This window comes from Phoca vitulina, unplaced genomic scaffold, assembly GCF_004348235.1.
Source record: "Phoca vitulina isolate PV1807 unplaced genomic scaffold, GSC_HSeal_1.0 scaffold41, whole genome shotgun sequence".
NCBI lineage: Eukaryota > Metazoa > Chordata > Mammalia > Carnivora > Phocidae > Phoca > Phoca vitulina.
In genome coordinates, this window is record NW_022589744.1 from 4833403 (window position 1) to 4850789 (window position 17387).

At 36.1% G+C, this 17387-nt stretch overlaps 1 protein-coding gene across 4 annotated transcripts in view; it reads left to right on the forward strand.

Annotated features, from left to right (window-relative positions):
- Positions 1 to 17387, forward strand: part of CEP112 (centrosomal protein 112) — a 475433-nt gene that overhangs the window by 87372 nt on the left and 370674 nt on the right. For all 4 annotated transcript variants that reach the window (XR_004302419.1, XM_032429545.1, XM_032429547.1 and 1 more), the window contains exons 12-16: positions 2056 to 2199; positions 14739 to 14893; positions 15206 to 15335; positions 16139 to 16231; positions 16957 to 17016. Coding sequence is in view for 3 of the 4 variants with exons in the window: in XM_032429545.1 (XP_032285436.1) it covers positions 2056 to 2199; positions 14739 to 14893; positions 15206 to 15335; positions 16139 to 16231; positions 16957 to 17016 (582 nt within the window). In the remaining variant the exon portion in view is untranslated. The remainder of the gene's footprint in view (positions 1 to 2055; positions 2200 to 14738; positions 14894 to 15205; positions 15336 to 16138; positions 16232 to 16956; positions 17017 to 17387) is intronic.

Consider the following 17387-nt stretch of genomic DNA (forward strand, 5'->3'; position numbering starts at 1 on the left):
ATCCCTCAGGGGAATGTTTGCCCTTTAAAGCCTCCCAGACCAAGTGACCTGGACCGCAATTCATTGCTATGTCTGGGAAAGCTCTCAGTGATGTGTTGTGCCCAGTACGTGGTAGATACTAATAAAATTTCCGGATGAATACTTGAGTATTAGTCATCTCCGGTCAGGTTATTAGACTACATACACCTGCTTGATCCTCAGACGTGTCTGCCAAATTAGAGCATACGTGTTTCTGCCAGGATCATGTTTACCCTTGCAGTCTTAACTCTGAGTTCCCTGGATGAGATAACTCGGGCTGACTTACAGACATTCCTCCGGCTTCAACAGGCACAGTCCCCTTGTAAATCAATTGTGGGATGCACCCAAGAAACCACGATGCACTAATGGACTACTAGATGGAGTAGATTTGCAGCATTCGGTAGGCATATGTCCTAGGACCTCTGGGAGACCACAAACATAAAGAAACCACTACAACATGAGTAAAACCACAAAATTCTAAGTGACCTTTCGATCACTTTGTCAGAGTTACTACATAGGTCAGTCGACAGCACTGAAATTTAGATGCTGTGGGCTTGGCCACATTCATGGGCCAACTAAGTGACTGACTTCTGAATATCGGATGTAACACCAGTTTGAAACAGACTTTGGCAAAAATATAAACCCAACATATCAGGGATTTTGGGTACCACTCAAAAATAGCCCAAACTGCATATGTGAAATTTGTGAAACCCAAGGGTCTTCTTTTGTGTAGCTAATACTGGGCCATCCCCATTTTTGCCGTTCAGCTAGAAATGAGAAAAGTTCTTGGGGCCCTTGCCAATAACGAGCACAACTACTGCCCGCATTCTGCCTCGAGTTCCCACCATGTCTCAGGGTTTTCCCTGTTAGTTCAGTATCTTCCTAGTCAAATCAGAATCTCTATGCATGTGTTGTATCCTTGTCTCTCCTATTCATGAATGGGAAATCAAATCTTTTAAACCCTTCTGGACTTTTTCCCTCCCCACCAACTGAGTGAGCCTGGGGTTAGGTGTGGGTATAGGAGTTAGATTCAGAATTTCACTCCCATTAAGATAAGTGAAGGAATGTCCCCAGGCTGGGAGCAGATTTTTAATTCCCTTTGGAAGCTATCCACTGAACCATGTTTTCCTTACCTTAGTTAAATAGATATTTTGGTGCTTCATACATTTAAACAGTGGATACATAATCTTAAAAAGACCAGTATACAGGAGGACATGTAGTATACATTTCTACTTAGCAAACTCTTTCCCTATTTGATTTATAAATGCCATCTTTAAATCTACTTTTGTATAGATTATGGAATGGGTAAAAATAGTTACTTGTCAGGGGTTAGGGTGAAGGGGAAAGCATTTTTAACACTACTCTTGTGCAAAGTTTTGTGCAAACGAGATGAAAATCCCGACAGTGAGATAATATTCCTAGTCAATAACAATATTCTAAATACTTCTGTTTCCTGATTTCAGGCAAATACTAGTGTTGTTCAGCCGAGGCATTGTGTTATCTGTCTGATTTATTTACTGTTTCTACCTGAGGTGGATAATTCCCTTTAATATTTGTTTATTCATTAAAATTTTCAGCTCAGGGAAGTCAAGAAAAATTGTTTCTTTTTTTTTTTTTAAGATTTACTTGTTTATTTTAGAGAGAGAGAGTGGGGTTAGGGGCAGTGGGAGAGGGAGAGAGTGAATCTCAAGCAGACTTCCCGCTGAGCATGGAGCCCGATGCAGGTATCTGTCTCACGAACCCGAGATCATGACCTGAGCCGAAATCAAGAGCTGGATGTTCAACCGACTAAGCCACCCAGGCACCCTGAAAAAAATTGTTTAACAATTTTTTATATACTCTTTTTATATAAATCTTATAACAATCTTTTATATAATCTCTTTACTTGGAATGTTTATTTATGAGTTTTATATCTTTTATTGTTCAGGTCACCAAATAAATAAATAGAGAAATATAGGAAAACATTTTTTTCTGAATTGCAAAGTAGCCTCTTCTATAATAATAGTGAAAGAGTCACTTCTTGAATTCACTGTGTAGCTCCACAATGCCGTCGCAGAAATGGAAAAGGAAAAGTTTGATCTTCAAAAGCGGCACACAGAAAATATTCAAGAGTTGCTCGAGGACACAAACGTGCGTCTGAATAAAATGGAAGGTGAATACATGGCCCAGACACAGTCCACGGTGAGTCTTTTTTTTCCTTTTCTTGCCGTTTCTAGTAACTATCCTATTAATCTCCATGACTCCATGCTTCCTCAATGTGTGCAGTGCATAAATAAATGTGTTATAGAATTTTAAAAAAACATTTTACCTTCTGACTTGATACAGAATTATATGCAACAATGGACAGTCTCTTGAAGTCTGCTGTGGGATTTCAGTCTGGATTGTTCAGTGCCACTGTTTTTCTTCTTAACCCCCAGAAGCCTTTACAAATCTTTTTTCTTGTTGTTGTTGTTGTTTTTACTGACTTTCAGTCTAGAGACCCTCCCTCCTTTCCTTCCTTCCTTCCTTCTGTTTCATTTCAACTTGATTGAGGGACCAGACCCAGATATCACATGGGTAAGCCCCAAAAGTTCCCTTCCTGAGACGATACAGAAGGAGGTCACCAGAGTACACAGCAGAGAGACCAGTCACTTTCTCTAAGGAAAGATGGAGGATTCCCCTCAAGAGCCACCTCAGGGAACACCTGGTTACGGAGGATAGGTCTGAGAGAGTGAGCATCTTCAGCCTTTGAGAAGGTTAGCTGACTTCCTAAAATACATAAGGCTGAAACAGGTAGGCTCATGGGTACATAGACAGGGCTCCTCACATCTGAGGCAAGTACACCTCATCAGTCTTGTTCCTATATACGATATGACCTTATAGAATGGTAGAGCCTTGTGTCCTAGGCATGAACACAGTTCTCATTTTCCACTGACAGTCCACTCAGGCCAACCTGGCTGGGCCGTGGACTTCCTTGAATTTAAAGCTGTGGAATTTGAACAAGAGTCGGTTTCTCTGGCTTGTCTTGGAGACCCCTAGACCAGTTCTACAGCCTATCTCGCAGAGTTAAAGAAATGGGAAGCAGGATCCACAGTGACTTGGAACTTGGGCTTTAGGGTTTTGGGTTCAAATCCCGGCTTACTAACTTGAGTGCCATGTGAGTTCTTCACATGTTAATTTTCCTCATCTGTTAGATAGGATAACAGTAGTACAGTGTAATAGATGTTGTTGGAAATTTTTTTTAAAAGATTTTATTTATTTATTTAAGAGAGATAGAGAGGGCACGAGAGACAGAGAGAGAGTGCAGGGGGGAGGGGCAGAGGTAGAGGGAGAAGCAGGGAGCCGATGCGGGGCTCCATCCCGGGACCTCAGGATCACAACCTGAGCTGAAGGCAGATGCTTAACCAACTGAGCCACCCAGGCGTCCTTGTTGGAGATTTTTAATAAATTAATATACATAAATTAAATTACATAATAAGTGCTCAATAGATAATTTTTAAATATTATCTTTGAAAATGTAACATACAAGAATGATAATCAAGAGAGACATAAATGAGAAAATGATCAATTCAAGAAGTTAATCAACATTTGCTTAAAGATGGCCAGTTGAAGATTGTGTTGGCCTCCATCCCCTCCCACAAAAATGATAGTAAAGGGATAAAGAAAAAGGTGTAAACCCAGAAGGACAAAGAGCATAATGGAAGTAATAAAATTTTTGGAGTTGGAAAGGCAATGGATGAATGGAAACTGACCAGTTCAAGGAAGCGGAACCCTAAATCAGCATTGAAGAAATCTACAAGCAAACTGGATGACACCAGGGGTTCTCCTAGAGGCTCGGGACTGGTCAGCACCAGTCACCTCTGGGAGAGGACGTGCAGGTGGTGCTTCAACACATTGGATTCCTAGGAGGTTTGTTTAGGAAGCAGCTAGATGTTGACTTTGGGTGCTGGACACAAGTGCGTTTATCATACTATTCCTTTTACTTTTGTATATGTTTGAAATGTCCCATAATAAAACTTTTTTAATGATAAAATTAACAACCAAAAACAACCAGATCTTTCTATCCCCTCTCCCACCTCCTTTATGAAGCCTGGGATCTTAGCAGAAGACTTGAGGTTATTTTCTGAAGATATTTCATACCACAGCAGTTCTTAGAGTATGGTGAGCACGTCCTGGGGAGTCCTTGAGACTCTTTAGAATCCTTTGAATGGCCAGATTGAAACTCTTTCCACAACACCCCCCCCCCCAATAAAGGAAAAACATCAAAAACTCGGGTCATTTAAAACGGGAAAATGTTAAGCTTCCCTCAGATTTTCTCAACTCAATATTTGATACCAGAAGATAATAGAACAACACTAAAAGAAAAACATTAGAAGTATGGCCTAAAATGGTTTTTAATTATAGAAGATATGAGCAGTTTTGAACATCAGCAAATATCTTTGACTTTTATAAATGTTAAATGTCACTCTGATGTCCCTAGGTGTGGATTTTTGGGCATTATTTGAGCCCTTTAAATCTGTGTTCACACTGGGTGTTACATGTAACTAATGAATCACTGAGCACTACATCAGAAACTCACGATGTACTATACAGTGGCTAACTGAGCATAATTAAAAAAAAATCTGTGTTCAGAGAAATTTATTTCCATTGTTCCTCCAAAAAGATCTGTTGTTCCTACCTCTTAGGTTTTATTTTATGCTTTCTACCTCTTTGTATGTCCTTCCTATTCTTTGCTCCTGGGATGGTTTTCTGTTCTGATCTTACTCTCACCAATTAATTCTTTAGTAGGTTTCCTTCTGCTTATTGTGTCTATTACACCTTTTATTTGGCTACTATATTTTTTCATATCCAGTATTTTCATTTGCTGGTGGCCTCCTTCTCCTCCTCTTGTTTTCTTCTTTTTTCAAGCAGAGCGAATGTATTTGCAAATCACATATGTGGTAAGGGATTGACATCCAGAATATGTAAGGAGCTCCTACAACTCAACAACAACAGTTTCCAGGGCCTTCTACCCTGAGGGTCACCCCCTCCTCCCTATTTAAAGCGTAGTAAATCCAAGAGACATATGTAGTCTATTATAAAAACATGCCAGGCATTATACTGGATACTGGAGCCATAGTGGTGACCAAAAAGTCCTTCTCCACAATGCTCACATTTTTGTGCAGGTGATAGCCAATAAAGAAGTATAACTGTCCAGTGGTGATAAGTGTTCTGATGAAAAAGAATTCAGTTTAAGACCTGCCTTGTAAATGGAGGTGACTTTGTCCTCAAGGGGGTATCCATTGGTTGTTGGGATAAAAGAAATTTTAGATATTATAGTGGTTTGTGACATTCCAGTGGGCACAGTTTATATACAGCAAGTCTGGGGTATTAAAATTTCAGGGTAAGGAACAACTAAAAGAAAAAATAACTAAAAAGCCTCCTTAATTAAGGGAGCAATAATTAAAAGAAAAAAAAGGTTGAGCTACTTTGGTGTGAGGGCATAGAGTGGAGGAGGTTGCTACCACAGGTGAGGCAGTCACGGAAAGTCTTTCTGAAGGTGGGGCATTTACAAAGGGACCCAAGGAAGTATCGGAGGAATCCATGTCATAATATGGGAACAGCATTTCAGGCAGAAGGAACAGCCAGTGCAAAGATCCTAACACTAGGATGTGTTGGGCAAGTTCAGAAAACAGCAAGGGGGCAATGTAGACCTAGCACTGGAAGCAGAAGGGGGCGTGGTAGGAAAAGAAGTTAGGGCACACATCCGAGAAAGCTGTGTAGACCATTGTAATTGATTCTTTTTTTTTTAAACAGCTTTACTGAGGTATAATTTATATATTACAAAATTATTTTAAAGTGTACAATTCAGTGAATTTTTAGTATATTTGTATTGAATTTTTTAATGGGTTGAGCACATGGAATTGATTCCATCTGACTAATATTTTAAACATGTCTCTCTGGCCCTGGGCAGAGAAAAAAGTGTGAGGGGCCAAGAATGGGAGACCAATTAGGAAGCTATTATTGTAGTTTAGGTAAGAGAGGGGCTGGCTTGGACATAAGTATCAGCCAGCAAACGATGATGCTGTTAAGTGCAATGCAGAAGGCTAGGGGTGGATCAGGTTTATTGGGGTAAAAGAAAAAATTCAAGAATTTATTTTCTGGATAATAAATATAATGATGTATCCAACATCCATGAACGAACATGAAATTTATATCTGAAATACATTTTTGCCATCTCAACATCCTAAATTTTTACAAACATGAATTAAACATAATAATTTTAAAGTTGAAACTTGATTGCCTAAAATGTTGACTTACAGAGTCATATTTTATTAATTAAATAATATAAGAGCAAGATCTTTCACAGTGGAATTTTTAATTTTTATACATTTGGGATGTAAAGAAAAGTGATGCTTTGGAGCCAAGCGGTCATTGTCAAAGTAACTTCATTCTATTTTTAATGAAATTTGAAGTTAAAAATTAGCATTCAGACCTTGTCATTAGGTAACAGTAAATATGAGAAAAATGGACAGAGTCTGTCAGCAGGATTGAATTTAAGAATCATCAAAACTAGACAGATCTTGCTGAGCAGCTCCTGATTTAATAATTAAGTAAGGTAGAGTTCAAGGCATGGCTTAAGATGAAAGATGGGACTGTCACTGAGAATTAGTTTCTTGGTTTTATTGTTCTTTCAGGTTTTTTCTTTCTTTCTTTCCTTTCTTTCTTTTTTTTTTTGTTGAGTCTTGTTTTGTTTCATTGCCATTTGTTGTAAGCAGATACTTGTATAGATTATTAGACTTACGTCTTTTGGTATTGGCAAGGATTTTCTTGTGTGAAATTCATAATTAAAACATGTAAACAGTGAGTTTTTAAAACAATATATTAGAACTTATAAATATGAAAATTATAGCCAAATTATTAGATGCTTGGGGAGGTGACAGCTGTAAAATATAGGGCTCTATTCATATCAATGCTTAGACACACTGAAAGTCTGTGGATGGCTTTATTGCAATTTTAGGCTCTGTTAGTGGAATTCTTTACCTTTTTCTGTATCATGGATCCCACTGGCAATCTTGTGAAATCTATGTGGTCCTTCTCAGAAAAATACTTTTAAGTTTAATAAAATATTAAGATTACAAAGAGAAGTTTTATTGAGTTATAGTTATCGAAATATTAATAATTCAAAGTCATGATAAAGTAATACATATGTTTCTAAACTAATGCAATAAATATCAAGATTTAGCAGTGGGCCTGATAACCATTGTAATTTATTGAATAAGAATGAAGATAAACAATATTTAGCGATTATCCCAAACTATGATGGACTATAAAAATATCTGTGATTTCTGTTAGTCATAGGTATTGCTAAATACTACCTTGGTTTGTTGACTATATTCTTAGTTGAAGGGAAATGCTGAAGGTCAATTAGGGTGGTGAAAATTAAGATGAGATTTTCTTCTCCATTCTAATTTCCTGACACTCTGAATTGTGTTCATGGACCTGTATCAAGTTTAAGAACCCCAACCTTAAAAAGTATCAAAGGGCCTTAGACACCTGAGAATTTTGTTAGCCATTTATTAACTGTTGTTAGTAGGGACATGTGATAATTCATGGAGCAACTCATCTCCTCTCTGAGATGGCTGGAATTTGTCATTTTGTAGTCGCCACCAGCATGTCTTCTCCCAGCCTCATAATTATAAAGAAACCCCCAGATAGCACCAGTTCATCATTTTGAATTAAATGACCATTTAAAAAAAGTAGTTTTTATTAAAAAAAAAAAAACAGTATTAGATTTATAGAAAATTTGACAAGATAGTACACAGTTTCCATATACCCCATACCCAGTTTCCTTTATTAACGTCTTACATTATTTTGGCCCACTTGTTACAACAAATGAATCAGTAGTGATACATTATTATTAACTAAACTCCATAGTTTATTCAGTTTTCCTTAATTTTTATGTGATGTCCTGTTGTCCAGGATCTCATGCAGGACATAACATTACATTTAGTTGTTACGTCTCTCTAGTTTACTCTTCGTTGTGACAGTTTCTCAGGCTTTCCTTGTCTTTCATGATCTTTTTTTTTTTTTTTTTTTTTTATTTTTTTTTTTTTTTTTAAATTTTTTTTTTTTTTTTAAAGATTTTATTTATTTGAGAGAGAGAGAGCACATGAGAGGGGGGAGGGTCAGAGGGAGAAGCAGGCTCCCTGCCGAGCAGGGAGCCCGATGCGGGACTCGATCCCGGGACTCCAGGATCATGACCTGGGCCGAAGGCAGTCACTTAACCAACTGAGCCACCCAGGCGCCCTGTCTTTCATGATCTTGACAGTCTTGAGGAATGTGGGTCAGGCATGTTGTAGGATGCTCCTCTATTGGATTTTGTCTCATGTTTTTCTTTCTTTTTTTTTTTTTAAAGAATTTATTTATTTATTTGACAGAGACAGAGACAGCGAGAGAGGGAACACAAGCAGGGGGAGTGGGAGAGGGAGAAGCAGGCTTCCTGCTGAGCAGGGAGCCCGACGCTGGGCTCGATCCCAGGACCCTGGGATCATGACCTGAGCCGAAGGCAGACGCTTAACGACTGAGCCATCCAGGCACCCCTGTCTCATGTTTTTCTTACTATTAGACTGGAGTTCTGGGTTGAGGCAGTAGGATCCCACAGGTGCAATGCTATTCTCATCATATCATATCAGTGGTATGTGAAATTAATGGCATCACTTTTTTTAAAGAAAGATTTTATTTATTTATTTGAGAGAGAGTGAATGAAAGCATGTGCAAGCGGGGAGGGAGAGGGACAAGCAGCCTCCTTGCTGAGTGCAGAGCCTGATGCTGGTTCCATCTCACAACCCTGAGATCACTACCTGAGCTGAAATCAAGAGTCGGATGCTTAACCAACTGAGCCACCCAGGCGCCCAGTGACATCAGTTTTGAGATTAACCTTGATCACCTGGCTGCCCATGCTTAAGAAGTAGGGAGTTATGCTCTCCATACTTGAGGATGGAGTATCTATATAAATTGAAGTTTTTCTGCATGGGAGATTTGTCTCTTCTTTCTCATTTATTCATTTATTGAATCATTTATATCAGTATGGACTTGGGATATTATTTATTTTATATTCTGGGTTATAATCCAATATTCCTTATTTTTTTGCTCAAATTGTTCCAGCTTTGGCCATTGGGAGATCTTTCAGTGGGCTCCTGTGCCCCTTTGACATATCCCCATCAATGCGGATACCATGGAGAAGGTATTAGAAACCAAGACCTGTGTGCTAGGTGTGCTCAGTATTGTTGGGGTGTCTTTTCTTTTATGCCCTTTTACCTGATGGAGCAAGGGAGTGTATGTGCATATACTTACCTGTGTATATATGCCTTTTTATAAATATTTCTATATGTAATCATCTATCTAAACATAATTTCTTAGTGATGTCTGTAACTGAAATGAATTACCACATGGATTGTTCTAGCCTCTTCCCATTGTGTATCTGTAAATTCTTAATCTAACAGTGCAAACTTGGCTTCCACCATCCTTCTTCATTGTTACTTAGTTGTTCCATTCCCGTATACATGTATACCAGTATCAGAGTTATTAATCCATAACCCCATGGGAACCAACTTTGAGTACAGTGCTTATAAGCAGTTACTTTTTGCTTTTGGCCTTGCAGACTCCACTCATTTTAAAATTGCTTAGGCCATCACTTTTTCCCCATCCCTTCAATGAGTTTTTTCATGTATTTGTAATATAACTAGATTCTTTTGTCACAGTCTGCATTTCTTCCTCAGATTCCCCCCAATTCCTAAATGATTTTTTAAATTTGCATAATATAGGGTTCATTTTTTTGTGCTTTAAAATTCCATGTGCTTTGACAAATGCATCTTCTCATGTATCCATCATTATAGTGTCATACATATTTTCACTGTTCTAAAAAATCACCTGTGCTTTACTCTATTCATCCCTTGCCCCTCTCTCTAGAATCCCTGGGAACCACTGATCTTTTTAATTGTTTGCCTAGTTTTGTCTTTTTCACAGTGTCATACAATTGGAATCATACAGTATGTATCCTTTTCAGACTGGTTTCTTTCACTAAGCAATTGTACATTTAAGGATTCTTCATGTTTTTGTGGCTTAAAAACTCATTTCTTTTTATTGATGAATAACATTCAGTTATATGGATGTACTATAGTTTGTTTATTCATTTATCTAATGAAGGATATCTTGTTTATGTCCAGTTTTTTGGCATTGATGAATAGAGCTGTTGTAAGTATTCACTTACAGAGTTTTGCATGGGCATAGTTTTCAAATCAATTGTGACTCAAATCATTTGCAAATTCACTACAGGAAATATAGCCAAAACAAATCAGTGCATATATATGTACCATAAAATATTTATGAAAGTGTTCATAACGACATTATTTTTAATAGCCAGACACTGAAAATAATCCATCAATAAAATGGATAAATTATTTTATGTATATTCATACAAGGGACTATATATAGCAATGAAAAAGTTTTAATTACTGCTATACCCCATGACATGGATGAATCTCTCAGTCATACAATATGCATGATGAAGCCTGACCCAAAAGAGTACTCTATGATTCCATTTATAGGAAGCTCAACAAAGCCAAAGTTAATTTTTTTGTGATGAAAGAGTAGTGGTTGCCTTTGTGGAGAGGATGACGAATAAGGCTTCAGAACGGCTGGTAATGTTTACATCTCGTAGTGGCTCATGGGTATTTTCAATTTGTAAACAGTTATTAAAATGTATACTTAAGATTTGTACATCTTTTTGTCATATTTCAATAAATTTATGTAATAAGATAAAATATATCAATCTTTTTGCCACTCTAAATAGTTGCTGAGTTACTAACCCTTTCTAATTTTTAGCTCCTATAGGATTCAAATGTTTGAATGTAAAATTCCAGCATCTGTATCTCCAGTCCTTATGTCTTATTCTATCAGTTGCATAACCAAAGGCCCATTGGATATTTTATAATTTCCTGATATGTAACTTACTGAAAATCATGTCTTTATTTCCTACCAAAATAATACTCTTTGCTGAGCTTTTTCTTAGTTCTCAATGTGCTATAATTCTCTTGGCATATTAGATTTTGAGCCTGGAAGATTTATAATTCTTGCCACTTGTCATCTCCTTTACTCGGTATTTTATTTAATCATACTATTTACTACTCCAAAAATTTTCTTGGATCTTCTCTCTTCCTTTCTGTTTCCACAGCTACCACTTGAGTTCAGGCCATTGTTGCCTCATTCCAAGACCCTTCTAGTAACCTGCTAGTTGCTCTCCCTGTCTCCTCTTGTTCCGTACCCCACAAATGCAGTTTGTCCCATTCATGTCCCATGATCGAGAACTTTAATTACTAATCTAATGCCTATTATAACTTCTGCTTATAAGCCATGCCCATTCAAGAACTCCAACCTCATCTTCCGAGTGCCACCTTTGAGTTCACGATGTGGGAAGGTATTCTTTGCACACAAGATAATCTGTTTGTCATTAACTATACAGTTACTTGTTTCTTCCTTGATCTTGTTGTTCCCTACCTGGAATTCCCCTCTACACTGTCTGTCACAGCCTGCAAAGTAATGATTCAACAGCATCTTTTTTCCTGAATATCTTTTTATCCCATTTTGAGGCTTCTATTATTTTTTATCCTCTCACTTCTTTTTTTTTTTTTCAAAGATTTTATTTATTTATTTGAGACAGAGAGAATGAGAGAGAGCGAGTACATGAGAGGGAGGAGGGTCAGAGGGAGAAGCAGACTCCCTGCCGAGCAGGGAGCCCGATGCGGGACTCAATCCAGGGACTCCAGGATCATGACCTGAGCCGAAGGCAGTCGCTTAACCAACTGAGCCACCCAGGCGCCCCTATCCTCTCACTTCTTTGTATTCAGTTTTAAAAAGGTTACTTTGCCTAAATATTGTTGTCCTTAAGGTATTTCAATATACATCTGTACGTTTTCCCTTAAATTTATTTTACTTACTTTGGGTCTATTTTATGTAAGACACCATGAGTGTTAGGAAAATGCCTTAAAAATACATCATAAAAATGAAATAATAATAAATTAAAAAATAATAAAATGAATAACTGTCTTACTATGCCGGGTGATAATAAAATGAATAACTCACTATGTGAGTGAATTCTGTTGCATTTATTATTCTACAGGTGCTGTAAGTCTTCTCATACTGTTGTTTCTTTCTCTGAATTGACCTTGGTCATAATTTGCTTCCTGTGAATGTGGTTTTGTGTGATTTTTCAGCTAGACCAGACCTTCCTGCTTATTCTTTCATGCCAGATTGGGTTCAGAGATGCTATGGTCACAACTTGTATATATGTTATTGTTTAACCAAGCAACAGATTATTTGCATCCCACTTAGTTTGTATAACCATGTTCTGATCACATTTTCTAAGATCTCCAGCCATGGGTCATGCTTTCTTGGAGTATTCCTACATTTCTATTTGATCATCATTTCATTTTGCAGACATTCCTCATATATCTTGAGTCATGTAAATTTTCCTCATAGATTTTTAAATTTCAGTATCTGGACCATTCTGCGTGTCGATTTCTGTTTTTTTTTTTTCCTCTTGATTCTAATTTTTGATGTGCCTGGTATTTTCTGATTGAATGCTAGACATTGTGTACGAAAGATAGTAAATGCTCTGGATGTTGTTATCTTCCCCAAAGAGGTGCCACCCTAACCTATGAGAGACGTCTGGTGTGGAGACAGCTCCCCTTGATCCATTCAGGGACCGAGGTGACTCAAGGCCGGGTTGCAGTCCTTGGTCTACCTCTGATTCACTCCCACTCCTAGTGTGGCCTTCTACACAGTTTGAGGTGAAAGTCTCTGATGTTACCAAGGGCCTTCCTCCTTGAATAATCTACAGTTTTTCACTCCTAAGTACAGTGACACTGCCGAAAACTCTAGTCTGCATTTCAGAGTATTTTCTTTTGGTTTCTTAGCCATCTGCCCTATAAATGTTAGGAATTTGGGGAGGAGATTGAGGAGAAAATTGCTTGAGTGGAACCCCCTCCTATATGCACCCATTCTCTCAGGGATCTTGGTTCCTCAAGTCCTGTCTGCCTAGGCCACCCCCTGCTCTCATTGCCTTGCCTCATCCTCGCTCTCCAAGATTGGGGAATGCCTCAAAGGTGAAAGCAGCTTATGGAGAGAGTTGACTCATCTCTCTGAGGTTTCTTTCTCTGGCCCTCTTAAGTCCTAGCTGCCTTGGAAGTTCTCTAATGCCTTCAAATTGATTTTTTCTTGATGTCTTTTGGGTTTTTCACTTTCTCTCAGTGCAAGTGTGATCTGCTGCAAGCTACTCCTTCATAGGCAGAGATAGAAGTTCCTCTCCACGGGTTTATTAAGACAGAGTTTCATTTCTGTTTCTAGTATATCTTGTCTCTTTTGGGTAATTTCCAAGAGAAGAGGGAATAAAAATAATTTTTATTCTGCCATTTAAAACTGGAAGGCCAAGTATGTATTCTTTTCTTTGTTTCTTCCAGTCAATCGATATTTAGGAAACAAGGAGAGTTTAGAATATGTATTGGAAAATTGAACTATCTTCTAAAAGGAACCCCCAAAGCAGAGGGATCATTAATAATGAGGCAGAGTGAATAGGATCCATGGAGAAGAAATGTGAGCATCTGATATGTGTCAGACTCTGAGCTAGGAATTGTATGTATTTTCTATATACCATATCTATATAACATGTTTTTACATTAGATGTAATTATTTTCATTCCTCAAATTCAGAATCTATTGCTTCCAAAATTTAAATTATATACCTAAATTCATATTATAATGAAGAAAGGATGGAATGAATAAAGAATGTTAGGGTTGTAATATTATTTAATGCTTAAACTTTATTTTAAATGTTTATCTTAGAATGAGTATAAAAGGATACTAATTGATTGGAACATCATCCTAACCTTTTCTATTTGCTCACACTTACTGGAAGTGTAATTGTTAAAATGAAAATCAGTTGTCCCTTCATCTAAAGTCTGCTTACCCTAATTTTAGATAAAGTACCTAGTTATAAACATATTGATCTAGTTTTATAAAGATGAAAAATTCAAAATAACTTAAACATCATATAACAGGGAAATGATTTAATTATGTGATGATTTTTGAAGACTTTGGAAAATGCAGTGCTTTTGATAAAATGGTAAGTAACTAAAAATGTGAAACAAATGAAAATTTCATTCACTAATACTGCAACTATGTAATAAAATATTTTTATACACTAATGTGATAATACAAGTATCACTTATTTTTTAAAATAAAAATTTTTAATTAAAAATACTACATTATTTTTATGATTTTAAGAAGTTTCTAGAGCTTCAAGTGAAGAGTAAAGAACATTGCCAAATATACATTTATTAATAGTTGCATAAAGAGAATGTAACTTTTGTGAGAATAAGGACTTTGTCTCTCTTATTTACTGGCTTGTCCCTAGATCCCGAAATAGTACCAGATTTAGTAAATATTTGTTGAATGAATGAATGAATAGCTAAAAGCATATAAACGTGATGGTCTTACTCTTATGGGAGAAAGCATTCTTTTTTTTTTTTTTTAAGATCTTGTTGAGTTAGAGGTTGGTATAATTTTTACCAGTATGATTTATGATACATTTATTTTCTGTATTCTTATCTCTAATAGGGTATATATTTTCTTCAGGCTACTTAATGATACAGAAGTGTTATAAAATCAGTTGGAGGCTTTCCTAACAATGACCTATTCTTTCAGAACCAGGTGGTCAAGGAACTGGAGTCACGTGTCCAGCAGCTGACTGGAGAAGCAGAGAACAGTAACTTACAGAGACAGAAATTAATGCAAGAAAAATTGGAGCTTGAAAGATGTTACCAGATAACATGTAATGAATTACAAGAAGTAAAGGCAAGGTATTGTCTGAAGTCAGATATCTATCAGATGTGGCTGTAAAGTACTGATATTAACTCTAAAAATTATTTACCAAAATTAATCACACCTGTGCATTTAACCTTGGGATGTTTCTAGCATAAATATTGCCATTTGTTAATTTTAAAAGTCCTATTTAATATAAGAAGCATAACGTTTAAGAACAGTTGATTAAAATGTGGATACTTGCTTGATATATTGAAATATAGTGCATTTGAATTTGGTTCACTAAAAAAGTTCATTATTAGATATTCTAAATGTATTAGAAGTATATTTTATTCTCTTATTGCTTTTAGGCGCAACACACTGCATAAAGAGAAGGATCATCTTGTAAACGATTATGAACAAAACATGAAACTATTACAAGCCAAATATGATGCTGATATAAGCCTTCTGAAAAAGGAGCATGCTCTTTCAGCTTCTAAGGTATTATATGCTGGTAGATACAGCCATACAAAGTAGTTACTTACCTTACTCAGCATAGAGCCATAGATAGCCATGTGGAAGCTAACTATTTCGCATTTGAAATTAGTCTCTTTCTGCTTTATTCTTGAAATAACTGAAATTTCAAGAATTTTTATTGGTATTTAAAATACTGAAACTGCTGAATGTCTAATACAGAGCATAATATAAATACTTAATAATTAACTAAATTCTGCTATAAGCTAACCCCTTTAAGTACCAAATTTTTTTAAAGGAGGAAACATACAAAAATTCAAGTAGAAATGTTCAGTTGTGTTAATAATGCATATTGTAGAGTAACTATATACACTGTTGTTATTATTTTGAAATCTGGGTCATGCTTTAGCTTTCCTATCATCACATACACATATATACAGGAACCCATAGACACCCTTCCTGGCACCCACACACTTTTGTGTCAGATACTCCACAAAGAGAATCCTGTAGCTGCAATTCTAAGGCAGTCAGTTACTTGCTATTTCATGAAGTATTTCAGTGGGTTTGCTTGTAAAATTAAACTTTAGAAGCTTTTCTGTAAGCCCATTATCTTTACATAAGTATTATATTTTTGTAACTTTAAGTACTGTGCAGAATTTAGTTTATGTTTTGACTTTAAAAGATTAATTTTTAAACTTTTAAAAAAAATTTTCATTCAGATTTATAGATGATTTTAATTCTGATTAAACCTTCAATCGGGGAAAAGTAAGTCTATTCAACCAGAAGTTCTAGGATGGTACTGTTTTTCATTATTCTTAAAATTCTTGTAGGCATCTGGTATGATTAAAGAACTAGAAGAGAACATCTGTCAATTAAAACAGCAGCTCCAGGAATCAGAACTTCAAAGAAAGCAACAACTAAGGGTGAGTCCTGTATTTTTATACAGAGCAGTGGCTAAAACTCACCTTTCCTTTTCTTGATTATAAGTATAAATAAGAGTCAATTAAGAAAATCCTCAGACATACAAGTAGCCATTTTTTTCTTTTGTTGCATTGTATCATTTTTCATCTTACTTATTTTAACAAAAGTAGATGCTGATGGGATATAGAGAATAAAGAACAATAATTTTATTGAATAATCTTTTTTGATTCATTCAAAAAATAAACCTTATTTAAATACATTATTATTTTAGAATAATTTCTTCTCTTTAAATTACTCTCTACCAGTCTTCAAACTGTCTCGTTCTCCTTCACATCTTGTAGATCTTTCCCTTTCCCTCATGGTCAAGAATTGCCAAAGACTGACATATGATATAATTTCAAATGTATTATTTCCATATTGAGTCAGTTGATTACTTTTAAGTAGTCTCCTAATCCTAAGGGCCAGAAAGGTTCTCTTCCACTGTAAAGTAGGCCCTTTTGAGAGTAGGAACATCTTCAGAGAACTAAGGTTTTCTGTTCTGCCCTCACACAAAGCTACTCACGTTTCTATTTGTAGTTTAGAAGATTGGACAGGTAGGGCTCCTGTAATAATATACAAAACTTAAAGTTTGTCATCGGGTAGATTGATTTATTTCCTTAGGTTACAAATTGTATTGACGCTAGTAGCAACTTTAAGTACAATAAAAATCAATATTTATTATTCACAGGATCAAGAAAATAAGTTTCAAATGGAGAAAAGTCATTTAAAACGCACCTATGAAAAAAAGGTAATATGTTTTATGGGATGCTGTAAGACATTTAAAATGGCCAATGAGGCAATTGAGAATGAGGGCTGGTTTTTATGAAGCCATGCATTCTAGCCTTAAAGAATCATTGATTTCTTAAGTTTATTTCAGCTAGCCAGTGATCAAATTTTGCTTCATTTTTCATGTTTATAAACAGCTTCTTTACATTGATTATGAATGGTATCAATGTAAAAACAGCCCTGTATATTATATTTAATGAGTGAAGAGTATTATGGTATTAACCTCTCATAATAACACTTTGAAATTATATATTTTTTCTACCAGTTTAAAAATATGATACAGCTGATGGGAGCTATTTGTATTCTGTTGTATCATATATGTAGTAATGTTAA